The following is a 27030-nucleotide window of genomic DNA, read 5'->3' as shown; positions in this document are numbered from 1 at the left end:
AGAATCCAATCTTTCTTTTTCAGGAATATTGGGAGAAACCATGAAAATATTTCTTCATTCATAAAGACACTATCTCCATGATTCAACCTTGTGAAAAACCTCCTAGAATGTTGAGAGTGTGAAAATTTTATAGTTGTGTTGTATGAAATCCTTTAGATAATATTCATCATCTTCAACCTTATATCAAGAAACTATTATTGTGGTTCTTAATTCTAAAGACTGAGTGTGAGGGGGTAGATTAAGTTGCATTAGAAATTTAATATTTTTTGTGTGAAATTGTGTTGTTTGTATTAGGATAAATGATCGTTTTTCCCCATATTTTTGGTTGGTGGTATCAAGCAAGAGAATAATTTTATTCATACTCCAAGAAACACTTTGGTGGAAATGAGTAAAGGTTGCCGCATAACAAAGTTAGGAGTTGTCCTTATTCATTTGTAGAACAATCACTCAAGCAAGTCTTTGTCGGATCCGAGTAAAGTGTGTTACAGAATTAAAGCTTGAAACAGATCATTATGACTATTAAGTTTGTTGGATCAAGATCATTGAAGATGTTGAATTATAGCAGTTGAGTAATTTGCTTCAACAAGAGGAATTTTTATTTTAGATCTGTGTTGATTAAAGAATTAGGTTGTTAGTATTCGGTTTGATAATAGTTCGTTGTTTCAAAATACTTGTATCTTTAACTTTAAAAATAGTAGATGACATTACCATTTTTTATGGTGAAAATGAGCGAAGAGTGGAGTAGACATAGGGAGGACGAATTTCCAAACCATTATATATTTGGTGTACCTTTTTCTATCCTTATCTCTTTTAGTTTTCTGCATATTATCATTTATCTTATGTATTGTTCATCATTACAATGTCATCTAGAATTAGATTTTTCTTATATTGTTTTATCATAAAAGTGTAGGTATATAATACATTTAATTTGTTGGACATTCATCCCTTGAATTAAGATTGTATTAACTCTAAGCCACTGAAATTAAACTGCTTGTCAAAGCAACTTCAAGTTCTCTAGAGTTGATGATATTGATTGAATTCTTGTCTCTATGATAATAAGAAAACATATGGTATTGTATCAATTCGCCACATTTTGAATTCCACTCATTACATTTAGCTTATCCATTTGAACTCTGATTTCGTAAAAATAATTATTTTTAAGGAGATGGTATATTCAACCTCTATTCTAGAATGTCTCATCTTCATATTCTTTCCCGACAAGTATTTAATTTTCTACTCCAATTTTCGTGCTCCCCTTGAAGTCAAGAAATATATATATATATATATATATATATATATATATATATATATATATATATATATATATATATATATATATATATATATATATATATATATTATATATATATATATATATATATATATATATATATATATATATATATATATATATTTATATTTATTTATTTATTTATTTATTTATTTATTCCAAATTTCCCTAGTCATCCATACATTTCTCTCCAAATTGTTCTTTCTCTACCAATCAATCAAGAATTGCTTCTTGAATTTGTGTTTATGGTGATGGATTGACCTTATATGCAAGGATAACTTGTATGGGACACAATTATGCTATTTCCTCTATATTCCAAGTATGTAATGGAATTAAAATGAAGTATAAATGTTGGTTTCTCTAATTATTTTCACGTGCATGCAAAGTTACATAATTATAGCTAAAACTTTGTCCTAATTACTAAATGGCCATTTCACTTAATAATGTTTTTTAGCAAGTAATGAACCTTATTAACTCTAATTAATATCATAAATTGACTAATTTATCTTTTAGTATAAAATGTCTATTTTACCCATGATTCTTGTAATTTCATAATTTCTAAAACACCATTGATTCTCAAACACACTGAACACCCCTACTTCTTAGTAAATAAGTCTATGACTAATTATAGAATATATAAAGTGTATTAAGTAAAAGAGGAGAGATGAGAGAGATTCCATTCTCCCCATTGATAAGTGTCAAATTTATGTCAAGTACGTCGATACTTATTAATTTATTTCACACGCAATTTATACAAAACCCTTAATTTATCTATAAAAAGTGAGAAAAACCCATGTTTGAACTTTTCTTGTCTTAAATAGCTAAAACCAGATGAAAAGGTTTGGAAAATAACAATTCAGGATACAAAAACCAAGATAAAGCAAAATTGTGAAGAACAAGGCTCGCAAAGCGAAGGATGGACTGACCATATGGCATAAATAGTTGCAATTACTTCAAGGTGAAGCAAGGTTAGATTTCTTGTTGATATGATGGTGCGCTAAGCGAGGAAAGGTGGGAAAGGACACATGGAAGACATGCAAGAATTTATTATTGATGAAGAAAAATAGGTTGGATTGAGCATGTTATACTAGGGTAGGTGCGCTAGGCTAGATAACGATCACCTAGCGATAAGTCCATATTTTTCCTATGAATAGGAGTTTACAACTCAGTGCAAAAAGATTCTCGATGGATCGAGGCATCACAGAATCGAAGTAGATTCACTTTAGTCTACAATAGGAGATTAAGAGAGGGAGCATGAAGGCAGAAGCATTGATCAAGTGACAGGGTAGATTACACTCCCAAGATCAGTTTAGCCGAATTATCGGCATTTATGATACCATGAATAAGCGTAGCTAAAATCTCTTTGTTGGGGTTAGATGTAGTCATTATATTTATGTACTAAATAGGTCATGGTGTTCTATGTAATTCTACTCATGCTTTAATATTGATGACTATTTAATCTTAATGCTTATTTTAGCTTTCCTACCTAAAACATGATTCCATGGTGTGACTTGACATTGAAAGGTGTTTGTCATTACTAGATCCAAGATAATCATCTACTAGATACTAGAGCCTAGAGATAGGTTTAGGTTAAATATCCACACATACTTTAGTATGGATCGATGTGGATACTTGATGCTTTAAAACTGTTGGAACTTAATTGCTCTTCATTAGTTAATATACGATATATCAAATTATTAGTTAATGCACTGATCTCATGGTGTTGAGACTGAAAGGAGATACGATGAGAGTAAAATGTGGTAATATTAATAGCAAAGTAGAGGAGAATATTACTAACCTGTGTATGTGCATGATAAATACGTAATGATGAAATTTACCCCCAACAAGTTTTCTTACTGATTTTTGTTGGCAATGCAACAAAATGGTGTCGTTGTCGGGGACTGGTGCTAGGTTGTAAAGATATAACATAGTTTTTAATATTTTAAACATTATTTATATTTGTGTACATACTGTTAATAGCTATGTATTTTTTTATAAACCTAATCCATTAACCTTTAGAATTAATTCTTCTTTTTACTAGTTTATGCAAGGTAAGGTTCTTGCTAATCATTTGTTATTCAATCATGAAATCAAAAGAACCACATGTAGAAACCTCTATAAAAACAGGAAAAAGAAAAAAATAGACGAAATGCTAGATCTAGAAGAGTCTTTTGTCTGAAATCAAAGAACCATGGCTGAAAACAACAACAACACCAACAACAATGGAAACAACAATTATGGCACACCATATCATGATAGTCTCAGACGTCTGGCTCATCTCCTTAGAATGCAAAGGCATGCCCGACAAACTGAAATGAAAACATGATTATTTCTAATCTTGTAAGGTAATCCTTTTGCAGGTTTAGGTTATGAAGATCCGCACACGCACGTCATAAAATTCTTGGAGTGCTAGGAGCTCTAGAAAATTAAGTAGAGAAGGTATTCCTACAATTCTTTCCACATTATCTGATTGGAAAAGAAAAGAACTGGTATCTAGATATACCTACATCAATGATGACAAACTGGAACTTTTTGAAGGAAAAACTCCTAAACACATTATTTCCTCACAACTAACTCATAGAAGCCAAGACATCTTCCGTGATGTTTTCACAAGGCATAGCAAAACAATCCCTGTGAGGAATAGGAAAGATTCAAAGCGATGCTAAAATAATGTCAAAACCACGATTTTGACAAGCTCACGAAAATACATATCTTCGGGAATGGAGTTCAACAACAACCAAAATTGCTGCTAGATGTTACGGTTGTGGGTTTTCTTATGTTTAAAAGTGCGGATGATGCAATAAAAAGCATTGAGTGAATGATGTTCATTTATCATTTTCATACCCTCATTTTCACCCTAGCATATCATCTCATTCATTAGCACATCATATCATTATCATATCATTTGGTTCTTGGTACTCAAGCATGGTTGATCATGAATAGAATGCAAGGCATTGATAATTAAGGTTTCTTGATGCCTTACCTTGTATCAAAGCGTGCAAGATAGGTATGAGGAGGCTTTGGTCTCAAGTCAAAAGTAATAGGGACAAAGGATCATAATCAAGACTTATTCATCATAGTGTTAGGGTTTCATCATGGTAAAAGAAGAACGCGTTTTGCCACATTGGTTCAAGTATGGTTCATGAGTTTATTTCCATGTGATCGGAAAAATAGCAAGTGTACTATTTTTCCTTTATAGTAATAACGATCTCAAGGACTACTCGCAAATATTGAGTTTTAATTGTTGTTCAATTAAACAAAAACATGTGTTGGGGGGTTTAGATTCAAATTTATAAAAATAATTGCAAATAAAATAAATAATGATGAAAAATGGTTTTCAAGGTAGAGTAATATGCTAGGGAATGGTGTGTGATTTGTCCCTGTAATAAATCTGAGTCACTATTTATTGGAAAGTTTAAATCACATTTTTTATTGCTTATGGGCTTGTATCTAACATTTGATGTAAGCCCTATTTAGTTTTTGCTAGTTACATCCCTTGTTTTCCTTTGTTATTTTTGGTTATGATTAAGTTGGATTTCCTTGATTTATTATATTTTATTTTATTTTGATTACTATGAATTGATTTAAAAAATTATAACACTACTATAATAATAATAATATATTTGGTTGCTGCAGTAATTTTATTTTGTTTACACTAGGTTGCGAATTTGGAGTTAAAATCCAATTTAACTTCCAAAAATCGTTTAGACGTATAGATTCACTTACTCGGCTTCTTATAAAGTGGTTCATACATGAATCCAATTTAAATTAGCTTAGAACTAAATACGGTTGGCTTTCAATTTCGGTTGGTTTCCTGTCCTGTGGCTTACTCTTGGGCCTTCTTACAATGAGTTCAGTTTGTTTCCAGTCTCATCGCTTACTCTTAGGTCTTCTTACAATGGGATTATTGTGTTTACATTCGCTTGGGTATTGGGTTTGCATTTTATTGGATTTCTTACTCCCCATTGACAAAATCTATCCTGTAACACCCTACTTCCCAATTCAAATAAATAAATAAAATATAAATAACTAAATCAAGTAGGATGCCACATCCACATAATTGGAAGTTTAAAAGTTTACTTTAACTCATATAAATCACATTGTTAGAGCGGAATAAAAATACAATTTTTGTTTGGCATCCAAAGCCTCTCCCAAACATCCAAACAATAGTAGTTTAAAACAAAAATCCTAAATATTTAAAGATAGGTAACATGAAAAACACATAGGTAAAACAACCCCATAGACAAAACCACCCCAGTGTTATGTATCATAGCAACTCCACTAGAAAACCTGACCGATAGCAACATATCATGCACTGTCAAATACTCAAGTACCTAATTTTTTGTAATCCAAAGGAATACATACACAACAAATAAAAAGGGGGTGAGAAATACATTAATATAATTAATCGGTGCATAACATGCTAAGGATAGTATTCATGTGTAATGCACCATAATCATTCACACTCCACATTCTCACCACAATTAAACACCACATGAAATAATGAAAATGTAAGGAGACTCCATAACTCGACACAATGCATGTGGTACCAATTTTTTATCAATGGTTCATCATACAAACCTGACCCCCTCTTAAAAATCCCAAACTTCCTTTCGAAGTTCCTTCTAAGTTTAACGATCTCCGTCGAACTTAAACTTATCTCCACCAACTCAACAATTTATGAATGCATGGCATGGAAAAAAATACAACTGACATACTTGTCATGATTCATGTCGTGATCCACAATCGATCACACTTTTACAGCCATGCATAACATTTTCCACCCTTCTAGATTATCACAATCACAAGTGAACAAATCTTTCAAATGATTCACCATTTCACAACAATTTACCAATATGATCTTCGTTATCATTCATTCTAACACACACAAATATTATAATACATAATGGTCCATCATCATTCAATACACTTATCTAATATGTAGTCCAACCTTTTGGACAACCACTAACGTCATTAACACACATACCAATGATTTGTGACACAATGATTAAATTACCGATATGGACTTCATTCATATCCATTAAAATTATTTTTCCCCAGAAAAAAATTATAGTACTCCCTTTCAACTAACCAACGCATAAAATCCCACCTTAAAACGTGACACGAGTCAAACATTATGGCTAAAAATGTATAAAGGATTTTTAAAAAATGATTTTATTTGGAAGGACTAAAATAGTATGAACCCAACACATCCCAAACCTCAATTTCCAACCTATAAACATCCCTCACAATATTTTCAAGGATTTTCATCATCAACCATGTACATATATCAACAATTCATTCACCAAACACCAACACATCATCACTTTATAAGTTCCCGTAATTTGTTCATCATGTTCGTATCCCCAAAACCCTTATTTCATGATCATGACAGAAAAAATCGACAAGCATCATCACATCAAATTCATACAACAATCAAGTACGTATATATAAAAATCACAATCTAATCATCTAATCATAGAAACATTACAAACCACCAATAATTTCAATCAAAAACATGGTAAAGAGTAAACCTAATAGGGAAGGACCCCTCACTACCCTCTCATTGATATACACCTCTATAAGAATTGTTTTCTCCCTCATACTATTATTTATATAAATCATCCTAATTAAATAATAGTAATAACTACTACCTCTCACGCCACCCCCATATCTCTACCTTTTTTTTCACACACCCCTAACACTTTAAATTCTAATTTCTAAGGTTGGTGTACTACACTCAAGGGTCTCTCTCAACACAACATAACATCACAACACACACAAATTTCACAATTATATTAAGAAAACAAATAATAAAATTTCGGGGCGTTATAACTCTCCCTCACTTATAATATTTTCGCCCTTGAAAATTTACCTGACGAGAACAATTCGGGGTACGTTTCCTGCATCCGAATCTCCAGCTCCCAAGTCATATTTTTTCCAGCTAATCCTCCCCAAACAACTTTCATTAGATCAATCTCTTTTCCTCTCATCTTCTTCAATTTCTTATCCTCAATCCTCATGGGCAATGCTTCTACCATAAGGTTGTCCCTCACTTGCACATCATCAATCCTAATCAAATGAGATGGATCGCGAATATACTTTCAAAGTTGTGGTACATGGAATACGTCATTTAAGTTAGAAATATCGGGTGGTAAGGCCACTCTATAAGCAACAACCCAAATTCTCCATGAGATCTTATATGGACCAATAAATTTATGAGTCAGCTTCTTCGATTTCAACGCACATCCAACGCCCATCATAGGATTAAGTCTAAGGAACACATGATCACCTTCCTTAAATTCCAAATATTTTCTTCTCGCATCATGATAACTCTTCTTCCACTCTATCCTATTTTCATTTTATCTCAGATCATCTTCACTTTTTCAGTAATCTATCGGACAATCTTTGATCCAAGTAGAACACTCTCGCCCTATTCAGACCAACATAGAGGTGTCCTACACCCTCGACCATATAATGCTTCAAATGACGTCATTCTGATACTAGAATGAAAACTATTATTATAAGTAAACTCGATCAAAGACAAATGACCATCCCAAGTACCTCCTTGCTCGAGTATACAAGCTCTTAACAAGTCCTTCAATGACTGAATAGTTCTCTCAGTCTACCCATCAGTCTTCAGATGGTAAGCAGAACTCAACTTCAGTTTAATACCCAAATCATCTTACAAACTTTCCCAAAATCTGGATGTAAAGTGAGGGTTTCAGTTAGAAACTATACTCAAAGAAACTCCATCCAACTTCACTATCACACTGATATAAATCTCAGCTAACTTCTGTAAAGAGAAATTGATGTTAATTGGAATGAAGTTTATTGATTTTGTCAATCTATTGATAATCACCCATATAGTATCATGCCCCCTAGAAGTATTCAATAATCCCGTCAAGAAGTACATGGAAATAGTATCCCACTTCCACTCTGGAATGTCCAAAGGTTGCATCAAACCCGAAGGTTTCTGGTGTTCTACTTTTGAGTTCTGGCAAGTCAGACATGCGTACATAAACTGTGCTACATCTCGCTTCATTCCTGGCCACCAAAATATTTTCTTGAGATCTTGATACATCTTTGTATCCCCATGGTGAATACTCAAACTACTTCTATTACTTTCCTCAAGAATCAATTTTTTCAGTTCAGGATTATCAGACACATATGTTGTATCTCGAAGCCTCAGTACTCATTATTCATCTATCTTTAAACCACCATCTACACTTGGATTCTCTGAAGGAAATAGATCAACCAGCTTAACATCCAATTATTTATTCTCCCCGATCTCATTAAGGAATTCATTTTTTACTTTTAACATACACAACATCACCCTTTCTGGTGTCATTTCACAAAACATACTCATATATCTAAACTATTCAATTAACTCTATTTCCCTAACCATCAAGGCCGACATATGAATAGACTTCCGACCTAAAGAATTAGCCACGACGTGAGCTTTACCTAGATGATAATTTACACTAAAGTCATAATCCTTCATAAATTCTAACTACCTCCTCGGCCGCATGCTCATCTCCTTTTGATCAAATAAGTATTTTAAACTCTTATGGTCACTATATACCTCAAACCTTGAACCATAAAGATAATTTCTCCAGATTTTTAACAAAAATACCATTGCTTCTAGTTCAAGATTGTGATTGGGATCATTCCTCTCGTGTACTTTCAGTTATCGTGAAACATACACCACCACCTTACCATCCTACATCAACACACCTCCTAAACGTGTTTTAGACGCATCACAGTATACCACAAATGGTTCAAAAGAACCTGGTAAAATTAAAATTGGAGATGTAGTCAACTTCTTTTTGAGTTCTCTAAAGCTTTCTTCACAATGGATATCACAGACATATGCCTGGCCCTTTTGAGTCAACTGAGTAAATGGAATGGCTAACTCTTCAATAAACCTACGATAGTAACCAACCAACCCTAAAAAGCTTCTGATCTTTGTAACCGATTTAGGATTTTTCCCACTGTAGTACTGCATCTACCTTGGACGAATCCACTGTTATCCCATCACTAAGAAATTACATGACCCAGGAAACTCACTTTAGGTAGCCAGAACTCACACTTTGACAATTTCGGAAACAACTTATTTTCTTTAAGCACATGTAGTACAACTCTCAAATATTTTGCATTCTCCTCATTCGACTTAGAGTAAATCGGTATGTCGTCAATAAAGACTATGATAAACTGATCAAGGTACGGATGAAAAATATGGTTCATATATTCCATGAACACCCCTGGTGCACCAGACACTCCGAAAGGCATCACCGAATATTCGTAATGGTCGTATCGAGTTCTAAACGTTGTCTTCTGAATATCCTCGTCTTTAACTCGGATATGATGGTAACCTGACCTCAAATAAATTTTTCTCAATACATATTCCCCCACTAGTTGATCCATTAAGTCATAGATTCTTAGAGGTGGATATTTATTTTTGATCGTCACTTTATTCCACTGTCGATAATCAACACATAGTCGCATACTACCATCTTTCTTCTTCACCAACAACACTAGAGCTCCCCAAGGTGATACACTCAGTCTGATAAATATCTTTTCAAGTAAGTCTTCCAACTGATTCTTTAATTCTCACAACTTTGATGCAACCATTTTGTATGGTTCCGTAGAAACCGTCCTAGTACCAAGTACAAGATTACTAGTAAACTCCACCACTCTCTTGGGGGAAAATCCAAACATGTCATCTGGAAACACCTCTGGAAATTCACACACCACTGGTAACCCTTCAATATTTGCCTGACTCTCCACAGATACAGAGGCAAACATTGAAAATGATTTAGCTTCATCTTTCAACAATTCCTTCAATTCTTAAGCAGATATAAAAACATCTTCTTATTTACCTTCAGGAGCAAGAAACCATAAAGTTTTGTTGTAACAATTGAAAGAAACATGGTTGAACTTTAACCAGGTCATTCCCATAATTGCATCCATATCTTCCAGCACTAAACAAATTAAATCAATACCAAAGTCCTTACCATTGATGGACAAACGCCAATTCATACATACCAAAGAAGTAGTCACTGACATGTTAACTGGAGTGTCGATAACTAGTCCACTATTCATAGTAGACAAAATAAGACCCATTTTTTGTACATAATTAGCATATGTAAATGAGTGTGTTGCACTCGTATCAATAATAGAAATCAAAGGAATGTCGTAAATAAAACATGTACCCCTAACAACCTGTCAGAACTGTTAGGCTGAGATCAAGTCAACAAAAACACTTTCCCTCTAGTCTGGGCTTTCTTTGGTTTCTGATAAGTGGTGCTGATGTGACCTGGTTCCCCATAATTGTAACAAGTAAACACATTAGTTTTGCAATCAGTGATTAAATGCCCTGACTTCCCACATTTTAAACATTTTTTTCATCACTTCTATAATCATTGGCGCGATGTCCTGCACCACCACACCTGTAGTACTTGATAAGAGTAGGAGCCCCTCCCACACTTGGCTTTCTACCATCTGAAATTATTTGTTTCCCTTTTTCAGGTTAAACACTATATTGCTTTCCAAGATTCAACTACTTTCACCTTTTCTCACTCAAAATTTTATAATGAGCAGATCGAGTCCTATTGTCCTCCTCATATATTCTGCATTTGTTCACCAGTTCTGGAAACCGACGAATCTATTGATATTTGATGCCCTGCTTGATCTCAGGATGCAACCCATTCTCAAACTTGATACATTTGGAAACCTCTGCAGTTGCATCATTGTAGTGTGGATAGAATTTCATAAGTTCCTCGAACTTAGCAGCATATTCAGCAACAATTGAGTTCCTTTGTTTCAATTCCAGAAATTCCATATTTTCCTTACCACGTACATCTTCTGGAAAATACCTCTCCAAAAAAAATTTCCTTTGAACATAACCCATGTAATTTCATTACCTGCAGCTTCCAATCACGGGAGAGTGTTACCTCACCAATCATCAGCCTCCTCAGTTAGCATATGTGTATCGAACTGCACTTTTTATGTGTTAGTACACGCCATTACCCTGAAAATCTTCTCAATGTCCCTAATCCATGTTTGTGCTCCCTCTGGATCATACCTGCCTTTGAAGGTGTGCGGTTTGTTCCTCTGAAACTTTATACGGCTGCAAAACTCATCATTTCCTCCCTGTTGGCTGTTTTGCACAGCTTGAGCCACTACTTACAAGGCGGAAGCAATAGCACCATCATTCTTGCCAGCTATATTCTAAACATATTAAAAACATAGTTAGAAGAAACTTATATCAATATCGTTCACACACTATTCAGATACTAAAAACTTATAAGACATTATACACCTGGTCGGACGGACCAAGCGAGCTCTTATACAACTTTGTAACACCCTAATTTTCGATTAAAATAAATAAATAAAATTTAAATAATTAAATCTAGTAGGATGTCATATCCATATAATTTTAAGTTTAAAAGTTTACTTTAACTTATATAAATCACATTGTTACATCGGAATAAAAAACATTTTTTGTTCGGCATCCAAAGTCTCACCTAAACATCCAAACAATAGTAGTTTAAAACAACAATCCTTATTATTTAAAGATATGTAACATGAAAAACACATAGGTAAAACAATCACATAGACAAAACAGCCCCGATGTTATGTATCAGAGCGATTTCACTAGAAGGCCCAACCGAGAGCAACATATCATGCACCGTCAACTACTCTTGTACCTGATTTTCTGTACTCCAAAGGAGTATAGACACAACAAACAAAAAGGGGGTGAGAAATACATTAATATAGTTAATCTGTGCATAACATGCTAAGGATAGTATTCATGTGTACTGAACCATAATCATTCACAATCCACATTCTCACCATAATTAAAAACCACACGATATAATGAAAATTCAATGAGACTCCATAACTCGACCCAATGCATGTGGTACCAATTTTTTTATCAACGGTTCATCGTACGAACTCGATTCCCTCTTCAGAATCCTTAACTTCCCCTTCTAAGTTTTTGATAAGTTTAATGTTCCCCTTCGACCTTAAACTTATTTGCATAAACTCAATAATTTATGAATGCATGGGATGGAAAAAAATGCAACTGACACTCTTGTCATGATTCATGTCGTGATCCAAAATAGATCACACAAATACATCCATGCACAAAATAATCAACCCTTCTGGATTATCACAATCGCAAGTGAATAAATTTTTCAAATGATTCACCATGTCACAATAATTTACCGATACGAACTTCATTATGATTCATTCTAACACACGAAAATATTATAATACATCATGGTCCATCATTGATCACTCAAAATACTTATCTAATACGTAGTCAACCCTTCTGGGCTACCACTGACGTCATTAACACACATAAGAATTATTCGTGATACAACGATTAAATTACCGATACAGACTTTATTCATATCCATCATATTTTTACACTTCCTTCCACCTACTGTAACCCTCTTATAAATCCATTAATATGATTTTCCCCTGAATACAAATTGTATGACTCCCACTCAGCTAACTAACACACCAAATCCCACCTTAAAACGTGACACGGGTCAAAAGTTATAACGAAAAATGTACAAAGGATTTTTAAAAAATAATGTTGTTTGGAAGGACTAAAACACTACAAACCCAACACATTCCAAACCCCAATTTCCATCCTATAAACATCTCTCACAATATTTTCAAGGATTTTCATCATCAACCGTGTACATATATCAACAATTCATTCACCAAACACCGACACATCATCACATTATAATTTCCCATAATTTGTTCAGCATGTTCGAATCCCCAAAACCCTTATTTCATGATCATGACAGAAAAAATCGACAAGCATCATCACATCAAATTCATACAACAATTAAGGATTTATATATAACAATTACAATCTAATCATCTCATCATACAAACATTGTAAACCACCAAGAATTTCAATTAAAAACATGGTAAAGAGTAAACCTAAGAGGGAAGGACCCATCACTACCCTCTCATGGATATACAGCCTTATAAGAATGGTTTCTCCCCCCCTTACCTTAGATTTTTAAGCTCCAATTCTTGACAATGATGATTTTCTTCATCCTCCTAGCTTTTTCTCTTATCTTCCTATCTCTCTTTTTCCCAAGTTTTCACGTATTTTGTATCTTCCCCTCTTATCACTTCCAATTCCTTATAACAACCAACTTTCTATTTTTATTTAAAATTTAATATTATTATTTTATTAAATCTAAACTAAATTTTTATTTTAATAAATTCAAATCAAATATATATTTTAATATGTCACTGTAACAATAATAATTAAAATAAATATTTAAATATTAACTATTACTATTATTTACATAAACCATCCTAATTAAATAATAGTAACAACCACTACTTCTCCCACCACCCCCATATCTCTACCTTTTTCCTCACACTCTCTCAACACCTTCAATTCTAATTTATAAGGTTGGTGTACTACACTTAAGGGTCTCCCTTAACACAACACACATAAATTGCACAGTTATATTTAGAAAACAAATAATAAAACTTTGGGGCGTTACAACTCTCCCCCACTTAGAACATTTTCGTCCTCGAAAATTTACCTGACGCGAACAATTCTGGGTAGGTTTCCCGCATACGGATCTCCAGCTCCCAAATCATATTTTCTCCAGCTACTCCTCCCCAAACAATGTTCACTAGAGCAATCTCTTTGCCTCTCAGGTTCTTCAATTTATGATCCTCAATTCTCACGGGCAATGCTTTTACCGTAAGGTTGTCCATCACTTGCATATCATCAATCCTAATCACATGAGATGGATCATGAATATACTTCTGAAATTTTGATACATGGAACATGTCATGTAAATTCAAAATATCGGGTGGTAAGGCCACTTTACAAGCAACAACGTCAATTATTTGAAAAATCTTATATGGACCAATAAATTTAGGAGTCAGCTTCTTCAATTTCAGCGCATGTCCAACGCCCATCACAGAATTAACTCTGAGGAACACATTATCACTTTCCTTAAGTTACAAATCTTTTCTTCTCCCATCATGATAACTCTTCTCCCTACTCTATGATGTTTTCATTTTATCTCAGACCATTTTCACTTTTTCAGTAGTCTGCTGGACAATCTCTGATCCAAGTACAACACTCTCACCCGATTAATACCAACACGAAGGTTTCCTACATCTCTGATCATATAATGCTTCAAATGTCGCCATTCCAATTCTAGAATGAAAACTATTATTATAAGTAAACTCGGTCAGATACAGATGACCATCCCAAGTACATCCTTGCTTGAGTATACAAGCCCTCAACAAGTCCTCTAATGACTGAATAGTTCTCTCAGTCTACCCATCAGTCTGCGGATTGTAAGCAGAACTAAACTTTAATTTAGTACCCAAAGCATCTTGCAAATCTTCCTAAAATCTGGATGTAAAGCGAGAGTCTTTGTAAAAAACTATACTCAAAGTAACTTCATGCAACTTCACTATCACAAGGATATAAATCTCAACTAACTTAGGTAAAGAGAACATGATGTTCATTTGAATGAAATGTGTTAATTTCGCCAATCTATCAACATTCACCCATATAGTACCATTCCTTCTAGAAGTATTCAGTATTCCCACCATAAAGTCCATGGAAATCTATCCCACTTCCACTCTAGAATGTCCAAAGGTTGCATCAATCCTGAAGGTTTCTGGTGTTCTACTTTTGATTTCTGGCAAGTCATACACGCATCCATAAAATGTGATACATCTCGCTTCATTCCTGGCCACCAAAATATTTACTTGAGATCCTAATACATCTTTGTAGCCCTAGGGTGAATACTCAAACTACTCCATTAACTTTCCTCAAGAATCAATTTCTTCAGTTCTGGGTTGTCAAGCACAAATACTCTATCTCGAAACCTCAGTACTCCATATTAATCTACCTTAAAATCACCATCTGCACTTGCGTTCTCTGAAGGCAATAGATCCACCAGCTTAACATCTAATTTCTGATTCTCCCTAATCTCATTAAGGAATTCATTTTTTACTTTTAACATACCCAACATCACATTTTCCGGTGTCATTTCACAAACCATACTCATATCTCTAAACTGTTCAATTAACTCTAATTCCCTAACCATCAATGTCGACATATGAATAGACTTCAGACTTAAAGCGTTAGCCATAATATTAGCTTTACCTAGATGATAATTTACACCAAAGTCATAATCCTTCAGAAATTCCATGATCAAATAAGTGTTTTAAACTTTTATGGTCACTATATACCTCAAACCTTGAACCATAAAGATAATGTCTCAGGATTTTTAACATAAATACCACTGTTGATAGTTCAAAATTGTGAGTGGGATAATTCCTCTCGTGTACTTTCAGTTGTCGTGAAACATACGCCACCACCTTACCATCCTGCATCAACACACCGCCTAAACCCATTTTAGATGCATCATGGTATACCACATACAGTTCAAAAGAATTTGGTAAAATTAAAACTGGAGTTATAGTCAACTTCTTTTTGAGTTCTCAAAAGCCTTTTTCATAATAGATATCCCAAACATAGGCCTAACCCTTTCGATTTAATTGAGTCAACAGAAGGGCTAAATTTGAAATCCCTTTAAAAAATCTACGACTATAACCAGCCAACCCTAAAAGCCTTCAGATCTTTAAAACTGATTTAGGATTTTCCCATTATAGTACTGCATCTACCTTGGATGGATCCAATGATATGCCAACACCAGAAATCACATGACCGAGGAAACTCACTTCAGGGAGCCAGAACTCACACTTTGTTAATTTCGCAAAAAACTTATTTTCTTTAAGTACATGTATTACAACTCCCAAATGTTTTTCATGCTCCTCATTCGACTTAGAGTAAATCAATATGTCATCAATAAAGAATACGACAAACTGATTAAGGTAAAGATGAAAAATATGGTTCGTATATTCCATGAACACCCCTGGTGCACTAGACACTCCAAAAGGCATCACCGAATATTTGTAATAGCTATATCGGGTTCTAAAATCCATCTTCTAAATATCCTCGTCTTTAACTCGAATCTGATGGTAACCTGACCTCAAATCATTTTTGCAAAATACACATGCCCCTGCTAGTTGATCTATTAAGTCATCGATGCCCGTAAGTGTATATTTATTTTTGATTGTTACTTTATTCAACTGTTGATAATCAACACATAGTTGCATACTACCATCTTTATTCTTTAACAACAACACTGGAGCTCCATAAGGCTATACACTTGGTCTGATAAATCTCTTTTCAAGCAAGTCTTCCAACTGATTCCTCAATTCTCTCAACTCTGATGCGGACATTATGTATGGTGCCATAGAAACTGGCCTAGTACTAGGTACAAGATCAATAGTAAACTCCACCTCTCACTTTGGCGGAAATTCAAACATGTCATCTAGAAACACCTCTGGAAATTCACACACCACTAGTAACCCTTCAATAGTCGTTTGACTCTCCATAGATAGAGAGGAAAACATTGGAAATGCTTTAGCTTCATCTTTCAATAATTCCTTTAATTCTTTAAAAGATATAAAATCATTATCTTGTTTATCTTCAGTAGCAAGAAATCGTAAAGTTTTATTGTAACAATTGATATAAACATGGTGGAACTCCAACCAGTTCATTCCCATAATTACATCCATATCTTCCAGCAATAAATAAATTAAATCAATACCAAAGTCCTTGCAATAGATAGAAAAAGGACAATTCATACATACCAAAGAAGTAGTCACTAACCCGTTAGATGGAGTGTCGATAACTAGTCCACTATTCAGAGTCGACAAAGCAAGACCCACTTTTCGTACAAAATTAGCATAAATAAATGAGTGTCTTGCACCCGTATCAATAATACCAATCAAAGTAATGCTGTGAATATAACATGTACATCTAATTAACCTGTCATAACTGTTAGGCTGAGACCCAGTCAACACAAACACCATCCCTCTAGTTTGGCCTTTCTTTGGTTTCTGGCAAGTGGTGTTGTTGTGACCAGGTTCCCCATAATTATAACAAGCAGGTACATTAGTTTTGCAATCAGCGATCAGATGTCCTGACTTCCCATATTTTAAACATTTCTTTTCATCACTTTTATATTCATTGGCGTGATGTCCTGCACGACACCTTTAGGACTTGATAGGAGCAGGAGCCCCTCCCACACTTGGCCTTCTACCGTCTAAAATTATCTATTTCCCTTTGTCAGCTGAAACACCATATGGCCTTACACGATTCAGCTACTTTCCCTATTTCTCACTCAAACATTTGTAATGAGCAAACTGAGCCCTATTATCCTCATCATATATTCGGCATTTGTTCACCAGTTCAAGAAAACAGTGAATCTGTTGATACCTAATACCCTGCTTGATCTCAAGGCGCAACCCATTCTCAAACTTGATACATTTGGAAACCTCTGCAGCTACATCATTATAGTGTGAATATAATTTCACAAGTTCCTCGAACATAGCAACATATTCAACAATAATTGAGTTCCTTTGTTTCAATTCTATAAACTCAATCTCTTTCTTACCACGTACATCTTTTGGAAAATACCGCTCCAGAAACTCTCCTTTGATCATAGTCCATGTAATTTGACTACCTGCAGCTTCTAATCTCTGGCGAGTGTTACCTTACTAATCATCAGCTTCCTCAGTCAGCATATGCATACCGAACTGTACTTTATCTGTCTCAGCATACGCCATTACCCTGAAATTTTTCTCAATGTCCCTAAGCCATGCTTCTGCTCCCTCTAGATTATACCTGCCTTTGAAGGTAGGTGAGTTGTTCCTCTAAAACTTTAGCAAGCTGCGGAACTCATCATTTCCTCCCTGTTAGTTGTTCTGCACATCTTGAGCCACTGCTTGCAAGGCGACAGCAATAACACCATCATTCCTTCCAGTCATATTCCAAACATATCAATAACATAGTTAGAAGGAACTTATATCAATAGTGCTCACACACTATTCACATACTAAAAACTTATAAGACACTATCCACCAGGCCGGATGGACCAACAAGGCTTTGATTCTACTTTGTAACACCATACTTCACGATTCAAATAAATAAATAAAATAAAAATATTTAAATCTAGTAGGATGTCACATCCACATAATTCTAAGTTAAAAAGTTTACTTGAATTCATATAAATCACACTGTTACAGCGGAATAAAAATATACTTTTTGTTCAGCATCCAAATCCTCACCCAAACATCCAAACAATAGTACGTTAAAACAACAATCATTACTACTTAAAGATACATAACATAAAAAACACATAGGTAAAACATCCGTATAGACAAAACATCTCCAGTGTTATGTATCAGAGCGACTCCACTAGAATTTCCTACCGATAGCAACATATCGTGCACCGTCAACTACTCAGGTACTTGATTTTCAATACTCCAAAGGAGTACATAGACAACAAACAAAAAGGGGTGAGAAATACATTTATATAATTAATCCATGCATAACATGCTAAAGACAGTATTCATGTGTAATGCGCCACAATCATTCACAATCCACATTCTTACCACAATTAAACACCACACGATATAATGAAAATGCAATAAGACTCCATAGCTTGACCCAATGCATGTGGTACCAATTGTTTATCAATGGTTCATCATACGAACTCGGTCCCCCCTTCAAAATCCTGAACTTCCCCTTTGAAGTTCCGAATAAGTTTAACATTCCCCTTTGAACTTAAACTTATCTACACCAACTCAACAATTTATAAATGCATGGCATGGAAAAAAATACAAATGACATACTTGTCATAATTCATGTCGTGATCCACAATCGATCACACAACTAAAGCCATGCATAATATAATCTACTCTTATGAATTATCACAATCACAAGTGAAAAAACAATTCAAATGATTCACCATGTCACAATAATTTACCGATACGAACTTTGTTATGATTCATTCTAACACACACAAATATTATAATACATCATGGTCCCCCATTGATCATTCAATACACTTATATAATATGTATTTCACCCTTCTAGATTACCACTATCGTCATTAACACACATACCAATCATTTGTGACACAACGATTAAATTACCGATACAAACTTCATTGATATCCATCATATTTTTATACTTCCTTTCACCTACTGTAACCCTCTGATACATCCATTACAATTATTTTTCCCATGAATCCAAATTTTAGTACTCCCTCCCAACTAACCAACGCACCGGATCCCACCTTAAAATGTGACACGAGTCAAAAGTTATGACTAAAATCGTACAAGGGATTTTTTAAAAATGATGTTGTTTGGAAGCACTAAAACAATACGAACCAAACACGTCTCAAACCCCAATTTCCATCCTATAAACATCCCTCACAATATTTTTAAGGATTTTCATCATCAACCATGTACATATATCAACAATTCACTCAACAAACACTAACACATCATCACTTTATAGTTTCCTATAATTTGTTCATCATGTTCATATCCCCAAAATCCTTATTCCATGATCATGACTGAAAAATTCGGCAAGCATCATCACATCAAATTCATACAACAATCAAGGATTTATATATAACAACAACAATCTAATCATATCATCATATAAACATTGCAAACCACCAAGAATTTCAATCAGAAATATGGTAAAGGGTAAACCTAAGAGGGAATGAGCCCTCACTACCCTCTCATGGATATACACCTTTATAAGAATGATTTTTCTCCCCCTTACCTTAGATTGTTATGCTCCCATTATTGATAATTATGATTTTCTTGATCCTCCTAGTTTTTCCTCTTCTCTTCGTAGCTCTCTCTTTCCCAAGTTTTCACGTATTTTGTAACTTCCCCTCTTCTCACTTCAAATTCCCTTATAACAACCACTTTTCTATTTTTATTTTAAATCTAATATTATTATTTTATTAAATCTAAACTAAATATTTATTTTAATAAATCCAAATCAAATATTTATTTTAATATATCATTGTAATAATAATAATTAAAATAATATTTAAATATTAACTATTACTATTATTTATATAAATCATCCTAAGTAAATAATAGTAACAACCACTACTTCTCCCACCATCCCCATATATCTACCTTTTTGCTCACCTACCTCTAACAACTTAAATTCTAATTTTTAAGGTTGGTGAACCACACTCAAGGGTCTCCCTTAACACAACATAACATCACAACACATATAAATTGCACAATTATATTAAGAAAACAAATAACAAAATTTCGGCGCGTTACATATACCCCATCCCTAATTTGTAATTTATGTTCATTTTTCTGGCTTTTATTTCGTTTAGACAAATCGTTAATAAAAAAAGAAATCAACCTTTCATTAAAATAAAAACATTTGGTCAATATTAAGTTTCATTTTCAAAAACACTTGGTTAACACCAAGTTGTCATCATTCAAACTTCAAATCCATTTCACCATCAACCATTTTCAAATCGTTTCCATTTCGCATCACAAATAAAAAGCGTGATCCAACGTCAAACTCATTTTCCCAAATCAAAATGAAAAAAAATTAATTCTTATTAAACATTTTTCAATAAAAAAGGAAAAGGAACGTGGTAGATACCACGAGCTCCAGAGGCTAAGATTCGAGATAGATATCTCGCCCATCCAAGCTTTTTCCATCCATAAAACTTTCAATGCGACTTTCGAAAACCGTTTCTCAATCAAAAACCTTAAAACAACTAAAAATATCAAAATCTTTTGCAAATAAGGTGGAAAAGGAATATGGTGGATACCACGAGCTCAAGAGGCTAGGATACCAGATGGATATCTCTCCCATCCAAGCTCCCGCCATCATTCAAAATACATATAACACATCAAACTCTTTTCTCAATGTTGCACATTTGATCTTCAAACTTTTTTCAAAAACAAAAGGTAGTTTTTCTCGAGATGATGTCAGTCAATGCTTCGTCTACAATCATGTGAGTTGAGATAAGTGACGTTTCCCGTGAATCTTGATTTGTAAATCCATTCAATATGATGCAACGTCCACTCCTCACCTGTTTTTGGGCAAGTAATATTTTTCGTCGATTGACACAAAATAGCTTTCGCTAAAATTAACCAATAAAAAAATATTTTCTACCTAGAACTACGTAGCCTTGAGTTCTCCATCGCACCCAAAGATAAGTAAGAGAGAGATTCAAAGTCTCGTCAAACGCCCTAATAAAAACTAAACCTTTTAGTCCTATTCTTTTCCCTTTTAATAACTTGAGAAGCCTAATATTTCAAGCTAACACTAATGCTCACAGCTAACCAAGCATTTCCCGTTTAGTACAATGGACGCGAGGGGTGTTAATACCTTCCCCTTGCGTAATCGACTCCCGAATCATGATTTGGTTGCGACGAGCAAATTCATTGTCGTTCTTTTAGGGGTTTTATCGATATTTTCCCTTTCCCTCTTTAGGAATAAATAAATTTTGATAGCGACTCTGTTAGTCCATCCCGCGAACGTGTGATTGCGCTTCGCGAGCGTCGTGTTCTCATTTTCTGAGGCATGACACACCTTGTTGTACCCGAAATATATGATATATTTCTACCATCATTGCTCAACACCGCTAAAGCTAAGCTAGAGGAACAAGAAGAATACTTGTGCTCTAAAATGACCTTCCATAATGCATCTTCTTCCATGATGATTCTCCATTTCCACTTTAAAATGAGGGACTTATTAAAAGTGACGATATCCTTAATCCCTAACCCTAAATTCTCTTTATTCAAGAAAATCTAATTCCAATTAATCCAATTAATATGCTTTAAATTATAGGAACTTCCCCATAGAAAATTGCTTTGAATTTTTATAATCTCCTTGATGATATTCGTAGGGGCCTTGTAAAAAGACAGGGTAAAAATTGACATTGCGTTCAACACCAAATTGATTAAAACCATTATACCTCCTATTGACAAATTTCTACCTCTTAAAATAGCTAATCTTCTCATTAAGTCTTCGACAACAAATTTCCACGTCTTAGCCTTTCTCAGACTATCTCCCACCAAAATTTCCAGAAATGAAAGGAATGGAATAAACCCCGTAATGCAAAAAAAAATTGAGGCCGCTTCTAAGAACTCAAGGTTCAAATTGACACAACTTATACTACTTTTGAAAAATTAACCCTCAAACCTGACAACATTTTGAAACCTATGAGTAAATCCTTGATGCACTAAAGGTTACCCTAATTACCATCAACAACAAAAAATGTGTGATTCGCGAACTGCACAACACTATAAGAGACTTCTTTATTCACCTTGAAACCGTTGAACAATCTTGAATCCACCACGTTCTTCATTAGCCTAGTAAGACCCTCTATAGCAATGATGAAGAGGAAGGGAGACAACAGATCTTCTTGCCTCATCCCTTTACCCACCATAAAATCCTTAGTTTTAGTACCGTTGATAAGAATCAACGTGGAGCCTTTGAAAACGAGAGCATCCATCCACACTATCCACCTTTCACTAAAGTTCAACTTTTTCAACAAATACCTTAAGCAATCCCAACTTACGCAATCGTACTCTCTTTCAAAATCAATCTTCAAAACCATACACTCCCTTTTCGTATGTTTGCAAGGTCCAAAATTTCGTTGACCACCACAACACCATCAGATATGCTTCTTCCAGGAACAAAATTCGTTTGGTCGGCTGAAATGAGACTTCCTATTATCTTCTTCAAACGAGAAGCCAATATCTTTTGAAAACAACTGACCAGACAGATAGGTTTATAGTTAACCAAGAATTACAGATTATTGATCTTAGGGATAAGTGTAATGATAGAAACTGTAGTAGCCTTTGACAAGGTAGACTTAGAGTAGAAATCCATAACAAATCGAACCATATCCCTCTTAATAGTCTCCCAACAATTCTGCATAAAACTGGAACTATAACTGTCATACCTAGGGCCTTTAGTATCGTTGCAAATCCACACTACAACCTTAACTTCTTCCTCCGAAAATGCAACCTCAAGATACTTATTGTCCTCACTAGAGAGACAAAACATATCTACACCACTGAGCACCAGTCTAGACATATTCTCCTCTTGAAAGCTAGCCTTAAAAAAGTTACGCACTTCACTTTTGAACTCATCCACTTTCTCCTTCATGCCATCAGATGAGTTAACAGAAGAGATAAAATTTCTTCTGTATCTAGCTCTCATAACCCTATGGAAGAAGCTAGAATTCATGTTGCCTTCCTTCAACCACGAAGCTCTCAATTTCTGTCTTAACAAATCCTTCAAGATCAGTTGATTCCACACCTCAGAAGTAGCGAACTCCCTCTTCAAAACTAAATCATCAATGAAAGTAGCGTCTGAATTACACACTAAAAATGAAGTTTATTAAACTCTGACACCACATCTTCCACCTTCAAATCAATCCAATCGAAATCTTCAACGTTCCACTTCTTTAAGCTAAACTTCAGCATTCTCAGTTTTTCTTTCAAAACAAAATCACCTATTCCCGAGACCTTTAAATACTTCCATTCTTTATTGATGAAGTTAGAAAAATCCTTGTGTTTAAGCCAACATTGTTGAATTTTAACGACTTAAGCCCCCAATCCTCGTGGCACGCTTTTAACCAAATAAGGCAATGATCGAAGATGTCACTTTTACCAACATAATGACCGACAATCTTCCAATCCGCAATCACATTTTCAGAAAGGAAAAATTTATCTAATATGCTCATGGAAGAACCAGCTCTATTGTAACAAGTAAAGCAACCTCTAATTCTAGGAACATCAATACAGTTAAGCTCTTCAATGAAACAATAAAAATATGTCATCTCCCTCTTCTACCTCCTTCATTCATTCCTTTCCTTTATAATCTATAAGACACAACATTGAAATCCCCCCTACTATTCATTCCCCCTGTTAAATTTCACCTTCAAAGCTATCAACTCCCTCTACAACCTCTTCTTGAGAACTAGATGACAAGAGGAATACACATTCATAAAGAAGATCTCTTGACCCCTCCAAATGACATTGACCCCCATGAAACCTTCTCCTTTAAAACTTAAAGAAAGCTTAAGCATGTCCTTCCTCCACAGAATAACGATTCCACCCACCGCCCCTATAGCACCTGACTCAGTTCATTCCATATTCGCATCTCCCCACAGATAAGCAGCTAAGTTGGCATCCAAAGAAGCAAGCTTGGATTCTTGAATAAATCAAACATCCACCTTTCCCGATTGAATTAATTGAGCAATCATTTTCCTTTTGACCTTGTTGCCACCCCCTCTAATGTTAATTGACAAAAAATTCATTGAGCAATAAATTTTTCTTTCTCCCTCTTGTTCTATACTTCTTTATCTCTTATCTCTATCTTCCTAATTTGGTCCTCGTAATCTTCTTTTCTTCCTTCTCCAGATATACCTAGAGAATAGATGATCTCCCAAACTTTTTTCGACACCTTGAAATCCATTTCCGCCTAAAACCTCTTGTTTCCTTGGTTGACCTCTGAATCTATGATAGAAAAACACCTTTTATAAGAATCCCGAGACGAAGAGACCGACAAATTCGGCAACAAAGACTGGAGATGATGAGAATCTTTCCATGACTTCTCTTTGACGGTATAGAATTGATGATGCTTTGGTTAAACGATTGAGAAAGAGAATTCTCTACACACACAAGGGATGGAACACTTGGTACTGAAGACGAAGAGGGGAAATAATCCCCAGAGTAACTTGATCGCTCCCCTACCTTATTTGTTGATCTGATAGATGAAACATTTGCACTACCCCTTCTTTTTTTGCCATTTTCCTATGGCCCACTAAGGGACAAGACTTTTGGGTCTTCACCATAAAATCAAAACAATCACTTGAGGCCTTAACCTGGTCCGATTGAAGCTTGACATACGCATTAACCTTATGGGGTCCCACCACTTCCTTTGACTTTTCACCATCCCCAAAAATCCTAAGAGCAGTAGCCTTATCTATGACTCCTAGACCATCTGAGCTACTTCCTAGTACATTAACATTCGCTCATTCACAATGCTTCTCCACAACATAAACACTTTTCACCGTACTGACATCATTTAAAACTAATAAACCTTTGTCCTTCAAATACTTTTGAAAATACCCATCATGCATTTTGCCTCGATAAACTACAACTTTGTCTTCCTCGGAACCAATTTCCTTCCCAATGCAATCCTCCAAAGAAGAACACTCAAGAGTTGCCAAAGATTTAGGGTGTGTTTGATTTAGTTTTTAAAAACAGTTTTTTTGTTTTCAAAATTTATAAAATTAAAAATTTGTTTGATTACAATGTTCTAGAAAACTGTTTTTAAAAACTCTTTCATTTTTATTGTTTTTAAAAGTGAAAAACAAAAACAGGTTTAATATGTTTTTCATTTTTAATTTTGGATTTCTGTATTTCAAATCTCAAATGAAAAATACGAAGAAAAGTGACAATTTTCATTAATGGCACATATGTAATTATAACCAATTTTATTATTTTTTATAATTGAGTCAAGTGAATGAAAAGCTAAGTAGTACAAATAAAAAGTGAATGTAATGCACTTACATATTTGCATAAGTTTATAAAAGTATTTTTTTTCTATCTATAAACCATGACCAATTTATGCTAAATTTCATACACCATTTGTTACATTAGTTATTTATAATATCTCTATAAATAAATAAACAATAGAATATTCTAATTTAAAGTTAAATAATTTTTTTCTTTTAAAATTATAAAGTTTTGTTTGTTATTATCATCATAAAAAAAATCATATTTTTAATCTTATAAAAGTACATGCAAATATTTTTATTCTCTACTATTAAATCAACCTATATTTTTAAATTATTTTGTATATATTTTTAAATTATTTTGTATATATTTTTAAAGTAAGATAAAAAATTCCATAAAAATAAGTTGAAAGTCAAATTTTAAAGTTGGTGTTTTAATCATTTTCATTTTGAGTTTTTGTCATTTAAAGTATTAGTATTTGTTCCGTTATGGAACCAGAAATGGATGAGATTGCAAAAATCACGATGGAGCGATGCTTCACAAGTGACTCTACGATATGATTTTGTGAATCGAAGGCTGCGATCACAATGTTTCTTGAACCGAAAGTATTGATCTTGGGTCAGCGTCTTTGATCGGTGTCGATCTTGACTCGACGTTGCAAATCTCCAATACGACGATTCAAATAGGGGTACTTGCATGGTTAGCACTTCAATGCCCAAGTCAGTTTAGTGTTTGAGAAAACTGCAATGAGAGTGGAGATTAGAAAGTGTGTACCTGAAAATCCTTTGTGAAGGTATTTATACCTTGAGCTTGATGAATCAGGGGGAATAAGTGGAACTCGTGTTATTAGGCATTTGGCTGACAGGAGAGGTGAGTCCCTAGGCCGTTGGCCTATACGAAACAACATTTAATTTTAATCAGGTATGAGATATAGGAAGCCCACTCTTTGAAAGAGTGAGCTTGGGTTGATGGTGAACTAAGGGATTCAAATTGTATTTTGAAGTTTTGGTCTGCCGTCGAGAGGTGGTATATGCAAATACTTCGACGCCTAAATTACTGACTATTGTGAGAGGTATTTAAGATTTAAAAAATGTGTACCTTAATATGATCCTTTAACTGTCGATATATAGTAAAAAATGGTTTTGGGGGCATATAACCTTTAAGGTAAGATGGGTATTATAAGATTATTTGATACTCGTGCTTCAATCATTTTCCATGATCATGTGTCCCTTTAGAAAAGTCTATCATAAGTCTCATAATTTAGAACCTTC

At 34.3% G+C, this 27030-nt stretch overlaps 3 protein-coding genes across 3 annotated transcripts; all 3 read right to left on the bottom strand.

The window, feature by feature from the left end:
• Positions 1 to 9904: 9904 nt before the first annotated feature.
• LOC127102379 (uncharacterized) lies at positions 9905 to 10417 on the bottom strand. Its single transcript, XM_051039749.1, has 2 exons — positions 10174 to 10417; positions 9905 to 10119 (listed from the first exon to the last, which is right to left on the bottom strand). The coding sequence occupies exons 1-2, from the start codon at positions 10415 to 10417 to the stop codon at positions 9905 to 9907; spliced, it is 459 nt and encodes a 152-aa protein (XP_050895706.1).
• Positions 10418 to 11479: 1062 nt separating this feature from the next.
• LOC127102378 (uncharacterized) lies at positions 11480 to 14266 on the bottom strand. The gene is made up of 3 exons (XM_051039748.1): positions 13882 to 14266; positions 13674 to 13771; positions 11480 to 11524 (listed from the first exon to the last, which is right to left on the bottom strand). The coding sequence occupies exons 1-3, from the start codon at positions 14264 to 14266 to the stop codon at positions 11480 to 11482; spliced, it is 528 nt and encodes a 175-aa protein (XP_050895705.1).
• An 8770-nt stretch (positions 14267 to 23036) lies between these two features.
• Positions 23037 to 24075, bottom strand: LOC127102377 (uncharacterized). Its single transcript, XM_051039747.1, has 2 exons — positions 23772 to 24075; positions 23037 to 23605 (listed from the first exon to the last, which is right to left on the bottom strand). Exons 1-2 carry the CDS (start codon positions 24073 to 24075, stop codon positions 23037 to 23039), a joined length of 873 nt encoding a protein of 290 aa, XP_050895704.1.
• Between the last annotated feature and the right edge of the window lie 2955 nt (positions 24076 to 27030).

The sequence above is a fragment of the Lathyrus oleraceus genome, chromosome 7, assembly GCF_024323335.1.
Source record: "Lathyrus oleraceus cultivar Zhongwan6 chromosome 7, CAAS_Psat_ZW6_1.0, whole genome shotgun sequence".
NCBI lineage: Eukaryota > Viridiplantae > Streptophyta > Magnoliopsida > Fabales > Fabaceae > Lathyrus > Lathyrus oleraceus.
This window is presented reverse-complemented; position numbering and strand designations above follow the sequence as displayed.